At 41.8% G+C, this 25,115-nt stretch overlaps 1 protein-coding gene across 1 annotated transcript in view; it reads left to right on the top strand.

Annotated features, from left to right (window-relative positions):
- Nucleotides 1–25,115, top strand: part of LOC121578285 (contactin-4) — an 89,294-nt gene that overhangs the window by 33,179 nt on the left and 31,000 nt on the right. Inside the window, exons 2-7 of the mRNA XM_041892553.2 lie at nucleotides 17,420–17,562; nucleotides 19,369–19,495; nucleotides 19,646–19,815; nucleotides 21,012–21,107; nucleotides 23,354–23,557; nucleotides 24,342–24,444. Coding sequence (XP_041748487.1) covers nucleotides 17,502–17,562; nucleotides 19,369–19,495; nucleotides 19,646–19,815; nucleotides 21,012–21,107; nucleotides 23,354–23,557; nucleotides 24,342–24,444 — 761 coding nt within the window. The 5' untranslated portion in view covers nucleotides 17,420–17,501. The remainder of the gene's footprint in view (nucleotides 1–17,419; nucleotides 17,563–19,368; nucleotides 19,496–19,645; nucleotides 19,816–21,011; nucleotides 21,108–23,353; nucleotides 23,558–24,341; nucleotides 24,445–25,115) is intronic.

A 25,115-nucleotide genomic window follows, 5' to 3' on the forward strand; every position in this document is an offset into this window, starting at 1 on the left:
CGGGGGTGGCAAGGTTAGACATTTTAGTCATTTAGCAGACGCTCTTATCCAGAGCGACTTACAGTTAGTGAGGTCATACATTTTGCATACTGGCCCCCCGTGGGAATCGAACCCACAACCCTGGCGTTGCAAGCGCCAAGCTCTACCAACTGAGCTACAGGAGGCCCTGACAACATAATAAACCTTGTTCAAGTGCTTGAAAAATACATCCTTCCATCCTTGAAATACTTCACTATTCTATTATGTGTCAGATTGAGATTAATGGAAAAGGAAGGTTGTGTTTTCCAGGTATTTGAGCAAAATTAGACATGGCCCAGACGAGATTACCAAACTGTTGACAGTTTAGCCGTGAATCAGCTGAACGCATGTCTTTTTTTAAACACCTCAGCCACATTGAAATTAACTCACAGTTGGAGATAATCTGTAGTTATTACAGCTTTTCATGGTAGCGCTCTGAAGTTTAGAGGCTCTGTAGAAATTCACCTGACAGAAATACACCCATCATTTTTCGGTTTTGCTGACTTGAAGCCTAAGGTCGAACATAACTCATTGTTAGGTGGCGTCTAGGACAGATTCAAATTTGTGGTTAGCATGGCAATTGTTACTTTCCTGGAAATGTATTGCATATTCCTGTGATTGTAGGCTTGGGGAATTATCTAATTGCTATTCTGGCACATTGTGAACAGGTTTACTATTCAACAGTAGTGAGTTTCTGACTCAAATTCAGTGGTGAGCTTTGTTCTTGTTCCACTTCCTCCCAGACATAGTGGGACATGCCTTTGATTGGCATTCCTTTTACCAGGAAAGGTTTGGATAATGTTCTGCATCTTAGCGGTTCCATTCCAATGAGCTCTGCCTCCAAACTAATTGGCCTTAGTATGAAAACAAAAATTGTTCAGCAGGCTCTGACAGGCTAGGAAAACCACTGATTGGTACAGTTGCATGCCTACTGTTCTAAAAATGTATATGGAGTTACTATCCGTTCTATTGGTTATGAATGTAAATGACTCAGACTGTCTTTCTTTCTTGCAGCTGTCATTCTGCTAGTTGTAAAAGTAGAATATGATTTTAGAGTGGATACAGCCTTGTGTTTCCTTGTACGACTGATGTGACACTGCAATATGGTCTCATTGTCATGAAACCTCTTCACTTACCACATTCAAAAGTTTCATAAACATTCTGTCTCCCAATAAGGGACACCACTTTTGTCAAAAGTCTGTGCTTGAATAATGTCTGTGGTCTTAATCTGATATCAGGGAGTCATTGTTTTTGGAGATTTGCTAAGTAAACAACATTTAGATCCAGAATTTAGAAAATATATGTAAATTACCCTAAACGTTTGCAAAGAATAGGAAATTGCTGTATTTAAAAATATACATGCCCAGTTTATTTTTCCCTGATAGGGGGATGTTGTTCGTTTTCAAACACATATGATATCAGGCATATTCACAAAAGGTCTCTTGATAGGCTCTGTGTATGAGCAGAACCATTATAATGGAAGATCATATCTAGATTTTCTCTACTGTGCCATTTATCATTGAGACTATGAGAGGGAAACTGTCCAGCTTTGCATACTATAATTGGATTGAGAACGATTGTTTGGCCTGTATCAAACCTTGGCCCAGTTAGAGTGAATGGAGTTCATCTTATTGTCACTTCTATTATCTTTTATTGAAGGTGTGTACCAAAGGTACATTGACATTCCACATGTCATGCTGCCTGGTGGTAATAAAGTCTGTTTATAACAGGCCCACCAGATTCAGCCGATTATAATCAAGAAACCACATTACAACGCTACCTAAATAAATGGAGGTTTGATGCATACACTCGTAGAAAACAGGGTTCCAAAAGGGTTCTTCGACTGTCCCCATAGTATAACCCTTTTGAGTTCCATGTAAAACCCTCAGTGGAAAGGGTTCTATATGGAACCCAAAAGGGTTCTTCAAAGGGTTCTGCTATGGGGACAGACGAAGGACCCTTTTAGGTTTCTAAGAGTGTACTGTATGGTTATTATTGAATACTATTACGAACAAAGTGATTGTTTACTTGGCTATTTGTTTAGCTTATCTCTGAAGAAATGGCTTACAGCGCAATGGTGCCTCTGGCAGCAACGATACAATTGAAGCACCTGAGCATGTGGTAAGGATTTGGCGGGAGCAAAAATGACAATAGTAGTGCAGTAGTAAGAAAGGTGCAGTAGTATCCTATTGTATATTACAAATAGTAGAGGTTTTGTGTAAATAACACAAAAAGTGAATCCACTGTTACAAGATCCTTTTCTCTCACTACAATTTCACTTCAATTCTGAGTCACAGCTGACTGTTCTGGTGTGATCATTGCTACTTTCTGCAGGGTTGATATGTTACCGCTGGGTTCATTACAGTTTATCGCAGGCAGCAGACACCATGTTCAATGCCCTAATGCTTTGCATACTAATCCTCAGGCCTAGTGATTGAGTCACCAGGCAACAGCAGCCCAGCCAGGTGTGGTGGGTTGTGGTGAAACCCAGGAGCCGTGAGCCTCATGGTTCAACAGCACCTAAGCAGGGCTGTGTCCAAAATGGCAACCTATTCCCTATATAGTGCACTACTTTTTCCCAGAGCAGTGCACTATGTAGGGAATAGGGTGCCATTTCAGACAGAACCCAGGGTTCTATCAGTCCCCTACCCCATCCAAGCAGCCTTTTCTTGGGAAATGTCAGACATGTAAGGTTATCTCCCATCATAAATGTTCCCGCTGAACTGCACAGGAGCGAGGCTCTTGATGTAATTTGTCGGCGTGATCAAACAAGACAGGCTTGAAAGAAGGTGTACTGAAGGTTGTGGTGGTCAATTTGTGACCCATACTCAGAAATGAAAATGTGTTGACTCCGAGGTGGAAAATGTTAGACCTGTAATTAGTTATGTCATATGGAACGTCTATTTTGTATATGGCATAATTTACTGAAAGAAACCAGATTAGTCCAATACAGTAGCACAGGCTTGCTGGATGATAAATGAGGTGAGTCCCTTTATATAGAGACACCTTCAGTCAGAAGCACTCCATGTTGTTAATGATCACCGACAGCAAGTTTGCCATCAATTAAAGTGACATGAGGATGTGAGTTATGTCTCCGGAGGAATTCTATGTTCCACGGTGCTAAAGCACAGGGAGACGTGCAAATGAGTCTTGTGGACTGCTGACTGCAGCAACACCATCCCCCTGTACAAGCAAGATAGTGTCACTGCAATTAGGAGAGGGCCTGTCTAATGGGGTGACAACATGAGGAATATGTGGAGGCCACAAGTGTGAAGGGCTCAGTGGAAGTGCTGTGCACTGCCATGGGCTTCAAATGGACTTAGTCAGAGTAAACCATGTCTTAATTGATGGCAAGGAGATCAAAGTTACAGGACTTGCGGATAAAGGGCAAAGCCGTGATGATTTGGGTACAGTGGAGTTCAGGGCAGAAGCCCAGAGGAGCACCAAACATTGGGCTTTGAGTGGCTGGCACACACTCTCAGTCACTGAGACAATCCATTCTGTCCCCTCAGTGCTTTCTGAGCTTTGAATGGCCAGTGACATGTTTCTGTTCACTACACTGTTGCAATTTATAACAATATCCAGGACATGCTGTGGATTGGCGCACTGTCTGTAAATGTATAGATTTAAAACTGGCAATTCATTTCTAAGCCAGTTTCCTTCAATTCTAACATTTTCTCCATGGAGCTGAGATACATTTTTGCAGTTTTAAAGATAATTTCCTGCAATTCTACACATTTTGCCATGGAGCTGAGAGAAAATGTTGCAGTTTTAAGGCCATACCAGGCACCACACCCAAATACGGTAATTTTTCCCTTTAATCATATCACAATCAACTTTTAACAGTTGAATGTGGACACAAATATAAGGCTTTTTTGTATAATTATTTTCCGGAAATATTGTATTGCAAATATGCAAATTAGGTGATATCTCATTAAATATGCACATATTTGCATATCATGTAAATCCTTTTTTCTGTCAACCTAAATATTTTGGTTTCATTTTGTTAAGACACTCCAGGACTGGAGGTCTACATAGCAGATTGTGGATAAATACCTTATTAATCTTTCCATCTGTAAAATACTAAAGAAAGGTACGTAAAATGCATTTTTGGTGCATTGTTTTTAAAGAAAATGTTATGTAGACAGATTACATAACATTTTCATGTTTTAAAGCTAATTTCCCTCAATTCTATGCATTTTGCCATGGCTAATGCTGTGTTCTTATGTGCAAACATAATAATAATATCAATACTGCTAAATGTATTGTTTTGGAAATGTTCAATTCTCCCTGACTGTGTAGCTGGTGATTGTTAGTTCTCAAATATTATTTAAAAAAATATATAGGTGTATTTTCTACGTAATTGATATCTGGTTTTGGTAATTAAAGTTTACACTGATAGATAGCATTTTTCCATACCGAAAATGAATAAATAAATAAAAAATGTAATAACTTAATAACTGTGGATTATTAATTATTTCAGCACTTGCACTTTGTATACTGCAAGCCTGTATTTTGAATCATTATGGCAATGGTGTGAATAACATCACATTGTTAAAGTTTCACATCTCAAAATAGGTTTCAAAACTCCTCCACTAACACAATTTGATTAAATCACACTCCTGCTTAGCACTCTGTCACCCTTATTTGATGTGTGTATAGAAGTGTCAGGCAGGGGGTTAAAATACATGGTGGTAAGTCAGAAAAAATCCTCTCTTGGCTGAGCTAGATTCCAAATGGAGTTGGAGAACTAGTGTTAATGGGCTTTATGTCTCTGGGGCTGTGTGTTACTAGAGGTCTCTAGTTGAAGGAGACTGAAACAGCGTAATTGAGACCTCTGAAATTGGGGTCCCAGAGAGTTTAGGGTGCATAGGCAGGCAAGGCAGTAGGCTACCCTTGAGGGAGAAAGAATATTGAAAAATAACATGCAGTATTTAGCAGCTGTATTACATTATCAAATGTGGTAGTGATTTCAACGACCTAACCCATTTGTAGGAAGACCACTTTTAAATGATTAGCATTATTATTTCGTGCTTGAGGAGTTTCAGTTTTATTTTTTTCATCTCAACTCTTTTTTTCCAAACCTGGCTTTAATCATTCAACTCTTGACCTTGAACAATTGCCTTTTGACTCCATCTTGTCGTACAGCCGTGCCCTTTTGATCTTGCCTTAAATATTCTCTAGTAGGTTCATTCACTGGTTAACACTAAGGCAATGGTATATCTTGATTTTGGAAGTACATTTAATTATTATATGATTATGAAAACAGCACTTTCCTTTTAGATATGGGCCATGGACATTACAATATAATTATCTCTCTGCATTACCATAGATAATTTCTATGGTGAGGTGAGTACAGTAGATAGGTCAATAGGGGTTTCAGATGCCTTTTTAATTTGCAGTCCAATGAAATCATATCTGCAGCTTTTATAGGGGCTGCAATCTGAAGACTGTGAATTGAGGGACGCTTCTCCTGAACAAAGCTGTTCTGAGCTCTACCACGTAGAATCGCTGAACAGATTCATCCAGCGGATGCAACAAAAGGCCATGAATTTTTTATATTGTAACTTTATTGTGGTGTTTTTTTCCCTCGAGCTGCATTTATGTTTGATGTCCTTCACTGCCAACCTCTGAGCCCACCACCTAGTTTATCATCTCTCCTATTCTTATGGCTGTAGGAGGAATAATCAGACCGGCATTGACCTGTTTTGTTGGGTGTGGGTGCTCTGTCAGAGTCCCTGTCAAGGAGAGCGGTCACAGTTCATGCCTAACCTTTAGCAGAATTAGTCACTCACTCTGTGACCTAGCGGAGATGATGGACTCCTTCTTCTTTCTCTGAAATACCACTGCTGTCTCCGACATTATTCAGGTGAACGACAGCTGCAATTCCCCAGTGGGACCCACAACCAGGCTGTGTTGGCAGAACTCGGAGCAGTTCTGATTATATTATACAGAGTGATGATGCGTGTGTTACAGTATAAGCAGTTGTGATTTGAAGTTTATTGTTTTCACTTTTCCTCAGCAGATATTCTCAAAGGGATGTAATATTTGACTCAGTGCAAAGTAGTATTTACAGAAACGTTAATTTTGTCTGACAGTACGAATATAATTGTTCCACCGACGTAGATAAGTATTGCTGTTAGATTTCTCTTGATCTCACCTTTTTATATCAGTTTGGAATTGCTCCTAATGTCCCTTCGCCCTACAGTAAGAGCTATTTCCGATCTGGCTAGCAGGTGAATGGTACTGCAGCTCCCTTGTCAGCAAATACATCACTTGTATAAGAAGTGATCAATTGGAGAGGAAAGGCCTGATACAACACAGTTGAATATTTCGGGGCCTGTAATTTGATTCAATGAATTATTCATGTGTGGTCCTATAATGAATGTTAAAAGAGTTTCCCTCTCATTCATAATCTCCGGGGCTGCAGTAATGTGACTCCCATGCTTCGGGCATTTAGTGGCGTTGCCAAAAGGCTGCTGAGCATGTAAGGAAGTTGTGGAACTAGAGCAATTTTAAGTGTATGCTGAGAGAGAAGATTCAAATGTTAACACAGATACTATGGCTGAGGATTATGGAAGAAATAGGAAAAAGTCTGTACTCAGGATGAGGATTTTTGATAAAGAATACAATAGGATGAATATCTGAATGTATCTGTCTGGTTTGCCATTTCACATTATAAATATACTGTAAAACCAGCACAGTTCACAAAGACCAGCAACAATTCACCGAGTTCTTTGACATTTCCCTTTTATATAGCTGATAATTACAGTGTCTAGACTACAAGTGAAAGGTTCAATCTAAGAAATCATATTCTCCTTGAAACTTTTCATTGTGCTTAACATAGGCTTATGTGAGCTCATGATCAACTCACTTCTCATTAAGTAAGATACAGTAGGCTACAACAACAAAAACAAGCTGTGAAAAATGGTGTGTCGTAAGCAACTCACTGGAAACAATGGCATGAATCCGATTACCTGCATTTGATTTACCCTGTCACCCCTTAAAATAGAAAAGCCATTAGTCCAGAGAAGCATAACACCACACTCCAACACCAGTCCTCTTAGCTCAACAGGGAGGGAATATAGATATGATTGGTTATGGGTACCCAACTGGGAACAGCATACCATATCCATTCCCTACTGGAACCAGAGAGAGGACATTGATGTAAAGTGGATTAAATATCCACCAGTCACAGGCAGGATTATGCATAGTAATCAGCAGCCCCACGTTGTGGTAAATCATGTTAATTTAATAAAGAATTGCCTTGCCTTGTTCCCCTCCTCATTACACTCCTATTGAGATACAGCCATTCCAGTAAAATTAGATCTTGAATATCACTGCTGCTGCCTAAATTTATTGGGATTTTTCATAATAGAAATATAATGCAGGGCTCTAAACCAAGTCAGACTATCTCTCTCAATTTTTCAATTTAAGGGCTTTATTGGCATGGGAAACGTGTATTAACATTGCCAAAGCAAGTGAAGTAGATAGTAAACAAAAGTGAAATAAACAATAAATATTAACAGTAAACATTACACTCAGAAGTTTCAAAAGAATAAAGACATTTCAAATGTCATATTATGTATATATACAGTGTTGTAACAATGTGCAAATAGTTAAAGTACAAATGGGAAAATAAATAAACATTTCTCTCTCTCTCTCTCTCTCTCTCTCTCTCTCTCTCTCTCTCTCTGTCTCTCTCTCTCTTTCTGTCTCTGTCTCTCTCTCCCGCTTTTCACTGAATGTCAAATTGCCTAGCAAACAAACACAGACACTAGTTTTGTTGGAAATAGAGCTCTTAAATAATAGTAATTCTCACCAGTTGTATTACCTTTTGCCTGTTTCTGCATTTCACAGCAACTTGCTCAATGGTCCTCTTTAAGACTGTTGTGAAATTGCTAGTTGTTTGCTTATTTTGGGATAAGAAATTCATTTTTCAGATGTTACACTGTGGAGTATTCAGAGTGCTTTTTATTAAGGCCATTGCAAGCGAGGCTCTATCCACCTGCAGAAACAATCTGTCTTTTTGTGATAGCTCTGCTGGTGTCTGCCATGCTGGAAACCAAATTACAATGAGTAAATGGCTTCTGTGGTGCTAGCTCAGGAATTCAGGTCATTGTGATTGGTGTGTGCGTGTGTGTGTGTTTGCGCGTGTGTGGGTGCGAATGTGTTTGTATGTGTGTTTGTGTATCACATCAATGCCTCTTAGAAATGGTGATACCCTATGAAGTAGCTACCACTTGTACAAAATATCTTTATAGCATTTTACCACTACACATCATTGTAGAAAATGTTAAAAGCAGTGAATTTATTCGCCAGTATTTAACTTATTGATTTTCGGCACTGTATAATACACAAACTCTGTCAAACAAATTATTATCCGGGGCCGATCAGATGGATCAAACTTGTAGTGTTGTTTTTCACATTTGTATCACTATTTGACATCCAGTCATCCTTTTCTTCAGGAATTCAAGAACAATCCTTGACTCCTGCCGTGGTGGATTGCTGGCGTCAGTGGTGCCATAATTGTGCGGTGCCATGAAGGGGCAGGGCACAAAGAAATGTTCCCTGTGATCAGGGCTACACACTGTGTTACAGACTAATAGCAGCAGCAAGGCACAGAGCTTCCCGAGCTCCCACCATTTCAGTGGCTCCTGTTCGGCTTCAGATTCAGCTCACACGGTCTCTGAGCTCTCTCTCTTAGCAGACCAAAGGAAGGGGCTGATTGTGTCTCAGCTCCTGGGGAAGTAGAGGGCTCTCTCCAGTTACTCTGTGAGTACTCAATCAGTGGGAAACATGGTTGTCAGTGGAGCTGGTGATTTATTTCATACTGTAAAAGAGTGCGACTGTGGGTGTTATTTCAGGTACAAGAGCTGTTGCTGTAGCTACTGTGTGTGTGTGTGTGTGTGTGTGTGTGTGTGCATGTGTGTGTGTGAATTTGCACGTATGCATGTGTTTACGCCCACATTACATTTAGCAATAGTGGGCTGTGAATATTCAACATACAGTATCTGCCGCTGTCCCTGGTGCTGATCGGTGTTAGCTACTTTATTGGGGATGGGACTTACAGTATCGTCTTATCACAGTGTCTGCATTTCAAGCTGTAAGGACTAGTATGAACTGGTTACTTTCAATTGTGTGCATGACTGCACTCCAGATAACCATTATCTTACCATTTCCTTCCCCTTATAACACTTTGGCTGAAAAAGCTCTCTTCCCCTCCATGACAACAGCCATTTGTCTGATAACAGAATAATTTTTTACTTTGCTTACCATTTTGTGTGGCTTTTCATAACCCCTAAAAGTAGAAACACATTTTATTTAAGCATTTGAGTGAATTACTGAGATACTGTATACTGTATGAGTGTAAAGATTAATCTGTGGGTTAATTTGAGCTACTGTATCTTCACTCAGTCCTTCTCTCTTCGTTGCCTGTTGACTCTGTGAACATACTGTAGTGTTTGTGTGAATGCTGAAAAGCAAGATGGGAAATAACAAGATGGTACTCGTCAATGTTACTCCTCCTCTCAACTAGCTAGCAACATGTTTACCCCTTAGCCAGTGAATGTTGATTGACATCCAGCCACCATAGTGTTTGCCTAGCTCCTGCTCCCCCATGAATGGATATGGGTTGACGGTAACCTGAGATCAAGGAGATTACAGGAGTGTTTTGGAGAGGCGAGCTATGATATGATAAGGCCATACATGGAAGGGGATGGACAAGACTTAATTCATTCTGTACCCCCGGTATAATATTTCATAGCAATAATTAAAGTCTGTCCATTGCAACACTGTATCTCTGTGTGCGCCCTTCCCCTCCCCTCCTTGGCGTTGCAATTTCACAGAGAAACTGTTTAGTCCAGCCTGGTCCAGATGCTCTATGCCATGATTAACCCTAACAAAATGAGGCCTTTGAAACCACAAGTGTGTGATTCTGTATACTACTAGTCTTATTTACAGGGGTAAGCTCCAAAAACATGCCTTAATTACCTCTGGCTAGGCCGCTGATGTTAATTTTCTGTGGTCACGTGTTTAGCCAATTACTCAGGAACTAATGAAGTGGAACACTGCTCACCAGAGTTCAACTGCATCCTCCTCTCAGTTCCACCTAGTTTACATATTCCACTGTGGGATGCTGCTCATCAGTAATGAACATTAAACCAGCCAACGCATCAGACCAGAATCCAGCCGTGTCAATACCCATACCTCATTTAATAATTTCTCTCCAGCTAGCTATCTTAATATCGGAGGCCATTGAGGGAGAAGAGGCGCATTATCTATGCAATAGTGTTATTAGGGATTAATCCCTGACAGATAGTTTCCCTTGCAGGCACCATTAGCTCAGATTCATCCCACTTGGTATTTCCAACACCTGCGACCACCGTCCGCTAAGCACAAGAATTATTACCACTGTATTTTTCTCTGGTATATAAATTAATCATGGGGATCATGAGCAACTACTTTAAATTTCTGGACTGTGACCAAGAAACACATCCTCCCCAAGGATGCCCAGGACATATGCATCATTAAAACAGAGTTGTGCTATCTGACAGAGGAACAGCGCCATCTCTCTCAGTCGTACCTTACACTTGCGGGAATCTAGGCTCTGCATCTTGACGCTGAGCATAATCATAGCTACCATCCATGGGGAAAATGCAAACAGCTCCATGAGTTTGACTTTGAGCGCCAGGGGGAGAGGACGTGCTACAGTGAGGAGACAAAAGAAAGTTGATCAGCTTGGAAGTGAAACTGGACAGCTGACTAGAGCAAACATAAATTAGCATCGATCATCTGGCAGAGCAGGGACACTAATGACTTTAGGCTTCAGGGCCTTGTTAGACAACCTCAGCAATGGACTGCAATGGTTCCCCTGCCCTCCCAATCCTCTAAATACCCATAAATAGCTATAATTCCTCAGTGATCCTAGTCGCCACTGGTATGGCTAGATTAATGCCACTCCTCTATTACACAATTCATAGTCAAGTTTGGTGCTTTACAGTATGTTTGAGTTTAAATCAACTCATCCATTAACAATGTGTAGCACCTGTCTGGGTGGAAAAGAGTGCAGTTCTTAGAGTTGGAAAATGTTGGAATGAATGGATGGCCAGAATATGATGATTGGGGATCGGTATTCAAGGCCCTGATTCTACATCATTACAGTAGAATCTACTTGGACCAAAGGGAAGAGTTTCCCCGCTTGGCCAATGTACATCACTACTGTCAGTGAATTTCTTTGCACCGCACCTCACTCTCTGCCAGAGGATTGTGTGCTCAGCCATTTTTTTTTTTTAGGCAAGCTTGCCTCAATTTAGATCACATTGATTGTTAATGACTCACCTCAGTAGCTGGCATGTATACTTTATTGATTGCAAATAGGCGTTTTGGGTAGTTGGCTGGCAAATATTCTTGAAAGGGTTCAGAGAGTTCAAACTGCAATACCAAAATGGTACATATACCCCTAACAAGGACTGTAGATTGATGGTATTACAGACTGATGGTATTACAGACTGATGGTATTACAGACTGATGGTATTGCAGACTGATGGTATTACAGACTGATGGTATTGCAGACTGATGGTATTGCAGACTGATGGTATTGCAGACTGATGGTATTACAGACTGATGGTATTACAGACTGATGGTATTGCAGACTGATGGTATTACAGACTGATGGTATTGCAGACTGATGGTATTACAGACTGATGGTATTACAGACTGATGGTATTACAGACTGATGGTATTGCAGACTGATGGTACTACAGACTGATGGTATTGCAGACTGATTGTATTACAGACTGATGGTATTACAGACTGATGGTATTGCAGACTGATGGTATTACAGACTGATGGTATTGCAGACTGATGGTATTGCAGACTGATGGTATTACAGACTGATGGGATTGCGATGGATAGGGGGGATAGTCAGTGCATTTAGCTCTCCCATTAGGGTTCAAATAGGTCAAATGTGAGTTCTGTCTATTGTTATATGGATACTGTTTCAGCATCAGTTTTCCCTACATGAGACAGATACATCATCCATGTAACTCTCATAAGGGATCAGCCAAATGTCCTGTTACTGACTTATTCCTCCATAGTTGATTGAGACTCATGGCAAGACTGTGGGCAGAATGACTAATAAAAAGGCAGAAGGTTAAGAAAATAGAAGATCAAGAAGATAGTGAATCTCATCTAATTGAATCTCTCTTCTCATCCCTATTGAGATCTAAGCCATTTGATCTTTCCTGATTACTACTTCTCACCTTTTTCTTCCATTAAGTTTCCAACATGGGTATTTCTCACCACAGGAAATGAGACTGCACTGATTGCAAAGAAAAAAAATGATGTAAAAGTTTTGAGAATTATTGTCGCCATCAAATGTAAATTATCTGGTTTTAACATTAGAAAGTAATCTGAAAGAACATTGTATAACTGTACAAAGGTCCATTAGCTCATTTCCACAATTGGAGGGGCAATACCTGAGTCAAGAAGTAGCCTACATTACATATTTAGGAGTTCATGCTGAGCTTTTCAGGCACATTGTGTAACATATAAAGGTAATGATTTTAACACCGTGTGAGAGAGATTTTACCTACCATCCATTAAGTTTCCAACATGGGTATTTCTCACCACAGGAAATGAGACTGCACTGATTGCAAAGAAAAAAAATGATGTAAAAGTTTTGAGAATTATTGTCGCCATCAAATGTAAATTTTCTGGTTTTAACATTAGAAAGTAATCTGAAAGAACATTGTATAACTGTACAAAGGTCCATTAGCTCATTTCCACAATTGGAGGGGCAATACCTGAGTCAAGAAGTAGCCTACATTACCTATTTAGGAGTTCATGCTGAGCTTTTCAGGCACATTGTGTAACGTATAAAGGTAATGATTTTAACACCGTGTGAGAGAGATTTTACTTCCTTTTTTTCTCTCTTTTAGCTTTTAGTTTACTTTCTTATCAGTGTATTGGTTTCTGTTCACATGGAAGGTGATCACAATCTAGGAAAATTGTGTTCCCATCTGAATTTATATCGGAGTTTGCACCTATTCTGTGACTGAGTTCATCAGGAAGTGTATAGGAGATGTTGTACCCACTGTGACTATTAAAACCTACCCAAACCAGAAACCGTGGATAGATGGCAGCATTCGCTCAAAACTGAAAGCGCGAACCACCGCATTTAACCATGGCAAGGTGACTGGGAATATGGCCGAATACAAACAGTGTAGTTATCCCCTCCGTAAGGCAATCAAACAGGCAAAACGTAAGTACAGAGAAAAAGTGGAGTCGCAATTCAACAGCTCAGACACGAGACGTATATGGCAGGGTCTACAGACAATCTCGGACTACAAAGGGAAAACCAGCCATGTTGCGGACACCGATGTCTTGCTTCTGGACAAGCTAACCACCTTCTTCGCCCGCTTTGAGGATAACACAGTGCCACCGACGCAGCCCGCTACCAAGGACTGTGGGCTCTCCTTCTCCGTGGCTGATGTGAGTAAGACATTTAAGCGTGTTAACCCTCACAAGGCTGCCGGTCCAGACGGTATCCCTAGCCGCGTCCTCAGAGCATGCGCAGACCAGCTGGCAGGAGTGTTTACGGACATATTCAATCTCTCCCTATCCCAGTCTGCTGTCCCCACTTGCTTCAAGATGTCCACCATTGTTCCTGTACCCAAGAAAGCAAAGGTAACTGAACTAAATTACTATCGCCCCATAGCACTCACTTCTGTCATCATGAAGTGCTTTGAGAGGCTAGTTAAGGACCACCCTAGACCCACTTCAATTTGCTTACCGCGCCAATAGATCCACAGACGATGAAATCGCCATCGCACTGCAAACTGCCCTATCCCATCTGGACAAGAGTAATACCTATGTAAGAATGCTGTTTATTGACTATAGCTCAGCATTCAACACCATAGTACCCTCCAAGATCATCATTAAGCTCGGGGCCCTGGGTCTGAACCCCACCCTGTGCAACTGGGTCCTGGACTTCCTGACAGGCCGCCCCCAGGTGGTGAAGGTAGGAAACAACACCTCCACTTCGCTGATCCTCAACACAGGGGCCCCACAAGGGTGCGTGCTCAGCCCCCTCCTGTACTCCATGTTCACCCATGACTGTGTGGCCACGCACGCCTCCAACTCAATCATCAAGTTTGCAGATGACATAACAGTAGTAGGCCTGATTACAAACAATGACAATACACAGCCTACAGGGAGGAGGTGAGGGCCCTGGGAGAGTGGTGCCAGGAAAATAACCCCTCAACCTCAGGAGGCTGAAGAAATGTGGCTTGGCCCCTAAAACCCTCACAAACTTTTACAGATGCACAATTGAGAGCATCCTGTCGGGCTGTAACACCGCCTGGTACGGCAACTGCACCACCCGCAACCGCAGGGCTCTCCAGAGGGTGGTGCGGTCTGCCCAACGCATCACCGGGGGCAAACTACCTGCCCTCCAGGACACCTACAGCACCCGATGTCACAGGAAGGCCAAAAAGATAATCAAGGACATCAACCCCCGAGCCAAGCCTGTTCACCACGCTATCATCCAGAAGGCGAGGTCAGTACAGTTGCATCAAAGCTGGGACCGAGAGACTGAAAAACAGCTTCAATCTCAAGGCCATCAGACTGTTAAATAGCCATCACTAGCCGGCTTCCACCCGGTTACGCAACCCTGCACCTTAGAGGCTGCTGCCCTATATACATAGACTTAGAATCACTGGCCACTAATATGGAACACTAGTCACTTTAATAATGTTTACATACTGCTTTACTCATCTCATATGTACAGTGGGGAGAACAAGTATTTGATACACTGCCGATTTTGCAGGTTTTCCTACTTATAAAGCATGTAGAGGTCTGTAATTTTTTATCATAGGTACACTTCAACTGTGAGAGACGGAATCTAAAACAAAAATCCAGAAAATCACATTGTATGATTTTTAAGTAATTAATTTGCATTTTATTGCATGACATAAGTATTTGATCACCTACCAACCAGTAAGAATTCCGGCTCTCACAGACCTGTTAGTTTTTCTTTAAGAAGCCCTCCTGTTCTCCACTCATTACCTGTATTAACTGCACCTGTTTGAACTCGTTACCTGTATAAAAGACACCTGTCCACACACTCAATCAAACAGACTCCAACCTCTCCACAATGGCCAAGACCAGAGAGCAGTGTAAGGACATCAGGGATAAAATTGTAGACCTGCACAAGGCTACAGGACAATAGGCAAGCAGCTTGGTGAGAAGGCAACAACTGTTGGCGCAATTATTAGAAAATGGAAGAAGATCAAGATGACGTCAATCACCCTCGGTTTGGGGCTCCATGCAAGATCTCACCTCGTGGGGCATCAATGATCATGAGGAAGGTGAGGGATCAGCCCAGAACTACACAGCAGGACCTGGTCAATGACCTGAAGAGAGCTGGGACCACAGTCTCAAAGAAAACCTTTAGTAACACACTATGCCGTCATGGATTAAAATCCTGCAGCACACACAAGGTCCCCCTGCTCAAGCCAGCGCATGTCCAGGCCCGTCTGAAGTTTGCCAATGACCATCTGGATGATCCAGAGGAGGAATGGGAGAAGGTCATGTGGTCTGATGAGACAAAAATTTAGCTTTTTGGTCTAAACTCCACTCGCCGTGTTTGGAGGAAGAAGAAGGATGACTACAACCCCAAGAACACCATCCCAACCGTGAAGCATGGAGGTGGAAACATCATTCTTTGGGGATGCTTTTCTGCAAAGGGGACAGGACGACTGCACCGTATTGAGGGGAGGATGGATGGGGCCATGTATCGCGAGATCTTGGCCAACAACCTCCTTCCCTCAGTAAGAGCATTGAAGATGGGTCGTGGCTGGGTCTTCCAGCATGACAACGACCCGAAACACACAGCCAGGGCAACTAAGGAGTGGCTCCGTAAGAAGCATCTCAAGGTCTTGGAGTGGCCTAGCCAGTCTCCAGACCTGAACCCAATAGAAAATCTTTGGAGGGAGCTGAAAGTCCTTATTGCCCAGCGACAGCCCCGAAACCTGAAGGATCTGTAGAAGGTCTGTATGAAGGAGTGGGCCAAAATCCCTGCTGTAGTGTGTGCAAACCTGGTCAAGACCTACAGGAAACGTATGATCTCTGTAATTGCAAACAAAGGTTTCTGTACCAAATATTAAGTTCTGCTTTTCTGATGTATCAAATACTTATGTCATGCAATAAAATGCAAATTAATTACTTAAAAATCATACAATGTGATTTTCTGGATGTTTGTTTTAGATTCTGTCTCTCACAGTTGAAGTGTACCTATAATAAAAATTACAGACCTCTACATGCTTTGTAAGTAGGAAAACCTGCAAAATCGGCAGTGTATCAAATACTTGTTCTTCTTCTCTTCTACTGTATTCAATTCTACTGTATTTTAGTCAATGCCACTCCGACATTGCTCGTCCTAATATTTATATATTTCTTAATTCCATTCTTTTGCTTTTAGATTTGTGTGTTGTTGTGAATTGTTAGATACTACTGCACTGTTGGAGCGAGAAACACAAGCATTTCGCTTCACCCGCAATAACATCTGCTAAATATGTGTATGTGACCAATACAATGTGATTTGATTTGATTTGTTCAAATGTCTCCCATTCGGGCTGTGTAATACTCAAGGTATTTATTTACCAATCCCAGCACAATATAATGAGTTAATGTTATTGATACCTAACCCTCTCTGTCTGATCCTGCTGATCAAAGCCTGTGAATGTGTATAGCAGCAATACTTTGCTCTTCATAGCAATAATAGTTCCTTCAGATGATTCATAGAGGATATTGTCTGTGTCTGCGTCTGCTCTGTTTTGAAGTGGATTGAATGTCTTGCCTCTAGATGGATTGCTCTCTCTAGTTCTCTCAATAGAGGCCAGGTTAAATGAATATGTCTCACCATGCTGTCATATTCCCTGCCCTTTAAGACTCACATCGAATACCTTCCCGGCACATACTTTTCACTGCTATAAGAGGAGAGAAATGCATGCAGATCTGTATATGGATCACATTATTTTCACAGTGTAAATGTGTTGAACCAGTAGTTTTAGAGAAATCTAAACAGTGCCTTTGGCAGGGGGGCTGTGCTGCGCATCTGTTGCTGCTGTAAGCCTTGAATCTTTTTTCTCACTCCCTTGACTTGCTCCTGGGAGATATTGTAGCAACAGAATGTACACACCAAATATCAGCTCCTGTGGATCAGCTACTAGCTGCCCCTCAGGCACGGGATCTTGGCCCTGCTTATTTTTATGAATGAATTATTAATGGCTCACTGATTTTCCTCAATTCCAGCTCCATTTTTTAACAGGCTCAGTGCATAGCCTATTGCAAAAGGATTGTTGTCGTATTGGCTATTTCCTCTTTTCTCCTTCCACAGCTAAAAGGAGCAGTTTACACAGGACATTTTCCCCTCTCACTGGCAATTGGATGGGAAGAAAGAAAGTCTTTGACCTTGGAAAATGAAAATGTTGTTGCCATGGGAACTGTTAATCCTTCTGTCACTCACGGACTGCCTTGCTGGTAAGATGTCCCCCAAGTTGCCTTTGATACCACACCTGATCTGCATACTCCCCTCTTTATGCATGGTCTGTTTTATCATTTCCTTATCTCTTCAAAGAGTATCATGCCATTCTCACCCAGAATGCATGCTGTTAGGGGGTTACCTCATCATTTGATCTATATCACCGCAAAGGATTATGTGTCAAACTTTACCAAACTTGGAGTGAAAGTTGTAGGGTTTGTGATTAACTCAGAACACAATGGTTTCCATGGTGCTAATCTATGTTGTATTTCTCATTCATATCTCTCGCTTTATGCTCATCTCCATGGCAATAACACTTCCTTAGCTTCTTAGCCAAACCACTCAACACACACCTGGAAGGTCCCAATTACTAACCTGAATTCTGTTTCCATACACCGGAGTGACCTTGGAGAGGCAGAGATCTGGAGTGTCAATATAACAGAGTATCTCCCACACTGTTATATCTGGGTATTATGAATCTACAGAACGGAGAGGGATTTAAAGTTGACAGGCCTGGCTGACAGATTTAAATGGAAGTCAAGCCGAATATTTACAAGTCATCAGACAAATGTATTTAAATGTATACAGTATATGGAGTAGGTGGCTATTGTGTTATCTATGCTTCCATTTCCATTGAGTTAGCATTTTATCTTAAGTCAGCACTTTCTCAGGGACACATACAGATGAAGGCAGCCTGGAAAAGAAAACTGACAACGAGGAGGAGGGAACAGAATGTGGAGATGTCAAAGACGTCTACTTTGTGCGAGTTGATGTATTTTCCTCATCATTGAGCTTGCATTTACATAAATACATATATAATTGATATTCAGTGTGCATGTGTAGTTTGATGGCAAGAGAAGGGTGACTGCTAGCTAGGGTGAGCTCTCTCAAAATTACACGAAGCACAAGCATTTCCCAGGTTGAATAGGCCAGCTATAAAAGGTTCATTCATTTATTTCATTTAAAGGACAGAGATATGAAGCTCCTCCCTTGGAGGCTGAGAAAGGAAAGGAGGCCCTCACCTCAGGCAAAGCTTCTCCCCCACACTCTCATTAGCATGATGATGATGCTGGAGGGAGTACTTCTCTTTGTCCTAGTCGTCAAGGTTAGGTACCTGTAAAAAATAATCTGATATCCTTCATATGAAAGGAAAAAACAGATGATTTTCAAAGGGGACATTAGAACTTAGACTGTAGCTGTAGTGAGCCACCAACAGGATACTGTAGCCTACTGTGTGTCAGAACAGAGAAGACGATTAGTTCTGACGGAGGGGGGTTTACCCATTAAGGGAATGATAGCTGCATTTCAGTGGAGTTAATTAGAGTAACATGGGGTAATTACTCTGGTGTATTGGTAAGTTGGCAGCAGTTTACCAAAACAACAGACCTGACTGAGCTGCCATACGTGTCATGGGTGTGCCAACAGACTGTACGTTAGTTGGAATTCAAATGGAAAGAAGGAAAATAGAGTAGAAGATGTCCCTGGACTTCCTGTATGACTTGTCCGTGTGCACTGTAAATTGCAGTGTCCTAGTATGCATGCAGAGCTACAGGGTGTAGGGAATATGATCAGTTAATTGGCCTCTAATTGTCAGTGTAGTATTTGTCCTCTCTCATGTCAACACTGTAGCTAGGCTATTATTGTAGCCTAAGACTACTGTACGTATAATATAACGGGTTGTTACATAATTGGGTATAGGTTCACACAACTTATCATTTGTCCTCAGTAATTGTCCTGTCTTTCACCTTTCAGACATAGTTGTCAGCAGCAAGGTATAACTAAAGCGGTTGTGTTCTTTCACTCAGAGAGAAACACCCGCCATGGGCCCGTCTTCACTCAAGAACCAAGTGACAGCATTTTCCCCTTGAGATCTGAGGACAACAAGGTGTTCATCAATTGTAAAGCAAAGGGAAACCCAGACCCGCATTATAAGTAGGCGCTTGTCCCTTAAACTCTTTAACTTTCATACCTTTCCTCTTGTCACTATTTTAATTTAGAATAATATTTTGTCCTGTGGCCATGATGGTTTATACTGTCTGATAGTGATGAATAGTCATTGTGTTTATGTGTGTTGCTCTACAGATGGAAGGTTGATGGGAGAGATATTCACATGGATTTGAACTACAACCTGGTTGAAGGAAACCTGTTGATCAATACCCCCCATGCAACACATCATGGGGGTGTTTACCAGTGTATTGCTACCAATGCCTTTGGAACCATCGTCAGCAGGGAGGCCAAGGTTCAGTTTGCATGTGAGTAGATTTGGACTTCTATCTAATACAAAGGAACAACAAAACACTGCCATTTCAGACATTTATCTAAACACAATTCATTTTCAAGTGTATTTTTAGAGACATATGTCTTAGAGACACATTCAATTTTTCTTGTCATGACACATCGAGTGAAGACGTGATTTGCTACGATTTAACGCACGATTAAGTACAGCATAAGCAAATCATTCAGGTTAGGAACCCCAAAAGGGTTTTTCCTCTCATTCTGGAAGCATGTTTTAATTTGAGAAGAGCTGTTACTGGGGGTAATTGCCGTGTTGACATGCACTAAGCCTGCAGCTCCATTAGTGATTAGTGTAAGTCTGAATCTTAGAATGGTTTTAACACTGGCTTAATGTTACACCCTGACTAAATCACATCATCTGGAGCATTTCAACAACAGATGGGCACTTTTTCTCTCTCCCTCTCACTCAAATGCACTGTGAAATTCACTCCCTCTATAGATTGTGAAAAGATAAACATAATTCCAGACTAAAGTTATCCTATGAATCCATCAACACATTTATTTACATCTCTGGAGATAATACCAAGACTAACCCAGTTGTAATGGTCCACCTAAGGGATATGCCTTGGTAGACCTGGTTGGGTGTTCATGTGTCAATAGAACATTGCTTTATGTTGTTTCATTTTACAATGCAGGTTTACTGACAGGCTCAGCTAATTAACCAATCCAAACCAATCCCACATTACATTAGGGAAGTTATAACCGAACTCAGGGGGTAGGGGGTTGTATTTTTCATGCAGGAAGTGCTCATACTTGATATTTTCATTTAAATGGTGATAAGCCTTCGGATGAGATGAGACTTTATTATTGTTGATATTTGCCTGCCCCCTCTTGGGATTTGAATGATATTTCTGAAGGTTTGTGGTCCCTAGTGCTGTCTATTTTTCCTTATAATGCAGCAGCATATAATGAAAAGTGAAAATGATCTGTAAACCCAGTTTAGAGAGAGGTATTTATGTCTCTCCCTGTTCACACATATCACTGGTGGTATTAACAGGGAAGTAAAGTAAATGAGGTATAAGCAATGTGCATAGAGAGGAACACGGTCTTCAAAATTAAAATGCCCTCTCTAAATTCTCACTGCACTGTAGAGGGGGTTCAACTATAGACATCTGAAAGTGATCAAAGCCCCTTTGTCTTTACCTCCCCACAGATCTGCAGAACTTCAGCAGAAAGCCCAGGAACACAGTGTCAGTGAGAGAAGGCCAGGCTGTGGTGCTACTGTGTGGCCCTCCACCCCATAACGGAGGTACCACACTCTTAGAAAAAAAGGTGCTATCTAGAACCTTAAAGGATTCTTTGGCTGTCCCCATAGGAGAACCCTTTGAAGAAGCCTTTTTGGTTCTAGGTAGAACCATGGATGGTTCTACATGGAACCCAAAAGGGTTCTACCTGGAACCAAAAAGGGTTCTATCTGGATCCAAAAAGGGTGCTCCTATGGGGACAGCTGAAAAACCCTTTTGGAACCCTTTTTTCTAAGAGTGTATAACACTTTGCATCCTCAACCCTTACAGATTCTATGCTGCTTCACTCTCACTCACGCCCCAGCTATCTTATGGTTCTTCACTCTCATACCCACTTTCTTTCCCCAACACTGCTGCACGTCTTTGCTCTCATATCTACTATTTCTTCTCACTTCTTGTCTTTCATATTCTGCTCTCTCTCTCTTCCTTTTATGATCATTCCTACTGGACTGTAGCAGGATCACTCATCTTCCTGAACTCTCCCCAAACTCCAAATGCCTTTACATCCTCAGTTCATACCCTCACACTTCATGGCCTCAAGCTCACTTTTTCCCAATGTGACCCGCTACCATGCTGTCATTTGTAAAGCCTCCGGCGCTCCACTTCCTTCCATAGCGTCAGGTTTTTTCAGTGTAGACTGGGTATCTGTGGGTAATAAAGGCTCCTGGTGGCTGGTGTGTTGGGGGGGGATCGTTTATCCCGTGGCACAGCTGTGAGTCTGTTCCGTGTCTGTGTGCTGCTGATTAGCAGACCCTCAAAGTGCCCCGCACTCCTGAAGCCATTCCGCACCACTACCACAATTTCACGCCAGCGCACCAGCATTTCTCCACTCTCTGTTTCCAACTGAATCAATGGCCACAAGGGATTCAAACCGTACCTTTTCACAATCTGTCCTCCTTTTCCCCAAAATGCCTTCATCTCTTTATTTTATATTTTCCAGTTTTTCTTCCAGATAGACATTTGATGGGATTGTGTTTCACAATGCCGCTGTCTCCAGGTGGATGTCAAAGGAAGGGCATAAATGCTTGAATTGGAGAACAATGCTGTGGATTTTATATCCAAGCAAACATGTTTGTTTTCTGCCATAACCTGCAGTAATGTCAAACCAATTTAGTGCAAGTTAATGCTTATACAGAAATACACAGAGCCATATAAATAGGAGATACATGTTATTTGAAGCAACTTTGAGCCATCAGTAGTAGGTGTTCTAAAATGGTCTGTGTTCAGTGTTAAATTCTGCGAGTCCTCTGTTGCTGTGAGACCAAAACCCTTCAGCAGAACCACTCCATAATACTCTCTAATCATGAAAGGTCTGTCACTCTGCCCTGACTTTCACTATGATCCTTTTTAATTCACTGTTTCCCTGAAGGAAGCAATAGGATGTTTTACTGTCTGCCCAGTCAAAAGACTGACTGCAGGATGTAATGTGTTTCTGATCAGAGGGGCTCTAACACCCCAGCCCATCCTACCCTCCCTGTCCCCTAAGAAGCTCTTAATTTGACATTGATCTCTCCAGATCCCGCTGCTCCATGCCCCCCCCTGTCTCTCTTTCACTCTCTCTCTCATTAAAGGGAGGCCGAGTCTAAAGGCTGTCAGGACAAAAAGGACCCAGCCTAGATTACGATAATGTTTTTGAACTTATAAATTACTCCACTGTCTGTGTGATCGGCACAAGCCTGTGGCACTGACCCTTAATACGTGTGGGAGGAGGTTGCTATCTGGGCTAACTGAAAATGGAATTCAATAGTGTATCCAAATCTCTGCTTACTCTCTGAAATGCTTGGAGATGTGAAAAGAGCAAGGTTCAGCCATGTTAAGCTGTTGAGCTAAAAATCATAACATTATTGAATGATGCATTATTAAATTATAAACTGTTTGAAATACTGCTGTTGAGTATGTCGATGGCAACAGTACTCACAGACTAGAATGTCATGACTGTCATGGATGTGCTACCATCTGTTTAGTGTAATTGCTTTGTGAACTGCCCCCTGCACATATCTGGCATGGGAAATGGCAAAGTCTTATCACACTGTCTAAATGCAATGTTAATAGATATTATAAGATGCAACTACTGTATGTCTCCACCCTTTTTATAGCTACAGTACAGGTACAAGAATCTAACCTAATCTATTGTCTATTCTTAGTTTCACCACACTGGCAGATTTTATAATGTCATTGGCACAAGTATCTCTTCCTTTGTCAATACCCACGATCCTCTGTGGTCGCTGCTGTCTGTGCTCTTCCTCTGCAGAGATCAAATACTCGTGGGTTTTCAACGGACGCCCAAGTTTCCTGCTGCAGGATACCCGCCGCTTTATCTCCCAGAGGACTGGCAACCTGTACATTGCCAAGGTGGAGGCCTCCGATGTGGGGAACTACACGTGTGTGGTGAGGAACATGATGACCAACGCCACCGTGTACAGCTCACCCACCCCTGTGGTGCTGCGCAGGGACGGTGAGCATGCTCCACTGCCTTCACTAGCTCCACTGGCTACTGCTTATCCTGCATGCTGAACTTGCCTGTACCGTTGAGGGGTGTGAAAGCTAAGGAGATAAATCAGTCATCTTGAGCGTGACAGTGTTTGTTTAGCTGCTGCTCGGGAGCAGGAGCAGGGTTGTGCAGTATTCACACTACAGAGCTGTAGGTCTGATACCGCATTCAAAACAACTGGGAACTCAGAAAAATACGAGGTCAAATCATGACGCCGGTGATCTTCAGGTCGGAAAGTTGGAGCTCTAGAAAGAGGCCCGTGTTGGCTGACCGCTGAAAGCGATTTTTCCCAGTCGGAGCTAGTTTTTTTCAGAGTTCTCAGTTGTTTTGAACGCACTGAAGTCGGAAGTCTGAGATTTACAAGTTCCCAGTTCCCAGTTGTTTTGAACGCGGCATGAAAAGTAATCCCTCCCTCTGCATGAAAATACACGTTTATGCATTTACATATCCAGAACTGTAGAGTACATAGACACACACAGAAACACATACATGCACATGCACACAAACACGTTTCTGCACAGGGAGATTCACCTCACCAACCCCATTACTACTGATTATACAGCGTGTGCCACTTAAGATTTGAGCTGGAGCAGAGATGTTATAAAGCATATGTTGTAAAGCATATTAACACGCAGGCTTGGCCTTTACCAACCTGCTCTGTGCCACAGTTCTGGCATTTAATTTGAATTATAGAACGCAACGTTCATTTTGTGTTTGAATTAATGTGATGTTCTTTCACCTCACACAGCTGTAATGGGAGAGTATGAGCCAAAGATCGAAGTTCAGTTCCCCGAAACTCTTCATGTCACCAAAGGATCATCAGTGAAACTGGAATGTTTTGCCTTAGGAAAGTAGGTCTCAAATCAAATCAAATTTAATTTGTCACATGCGGCGAATACAACGGGTGTAGACTTAACCGTGAAATGCTTGCTTATGAGCCCTTCCCAACGATGCAGAGTTTTAAAAAATGGTCAGAAAAAGAACAATTGTAACACAAGAGGAATAAAATACACAAGAATGGAGCTATGTACAGGGAGTACCAGTACCAGATCACTGTGAAGAGGTACGAGGTATTTGAGGTAGAAATGTACATGAAGGCAGGATAAAGTGACTAGGTATCAGAATAGATAAGAGTAAAATAAAGAACAGAGTAGCAGCAGCAAATGATGACTGTGTATGTGTGTGTGTGTTATGTGTGTGTGCGTATGTAGTGTATGTGAATGTGTGTGAGTGTGTATATAGTGTGTATACTGAGTGTACAAAACATCAATGACACCTGCTCTTTCCATGGCATAGACTAACCATGTGAATCGAGGTGAAAGCGATGATCCCTTATTGATGTCACTTGTTAAATCCACTTAAATCATTGTAGATGAAGGGGAGGAGACATGTTAAAGAAGGATTTTTAAGCCTTGAGACAATTGAGACATGGAATTGTGTATGTGCCATTCAGAGGGAGAATGGGCAAGACAAAATATTTAAGTGCCTTTGAACAGGGTCTGGTAGTAGGTGCCAGATGCAT

Source organism: Coregonus clupeaformis, chromosome 12, assembly GCF_020615455.1.
Source record: "Coregonus clupeaformis isolate EN_2021a chromosome 12, ASM2061545v1, whole genome shotgun sequence".
Lineage (NCBI taxonomy): Eukaryota > Metazoa > Chordata > Actinopteri > Salmoniformes > Salmonidae > Coregonus > Coregonus clupeaformis.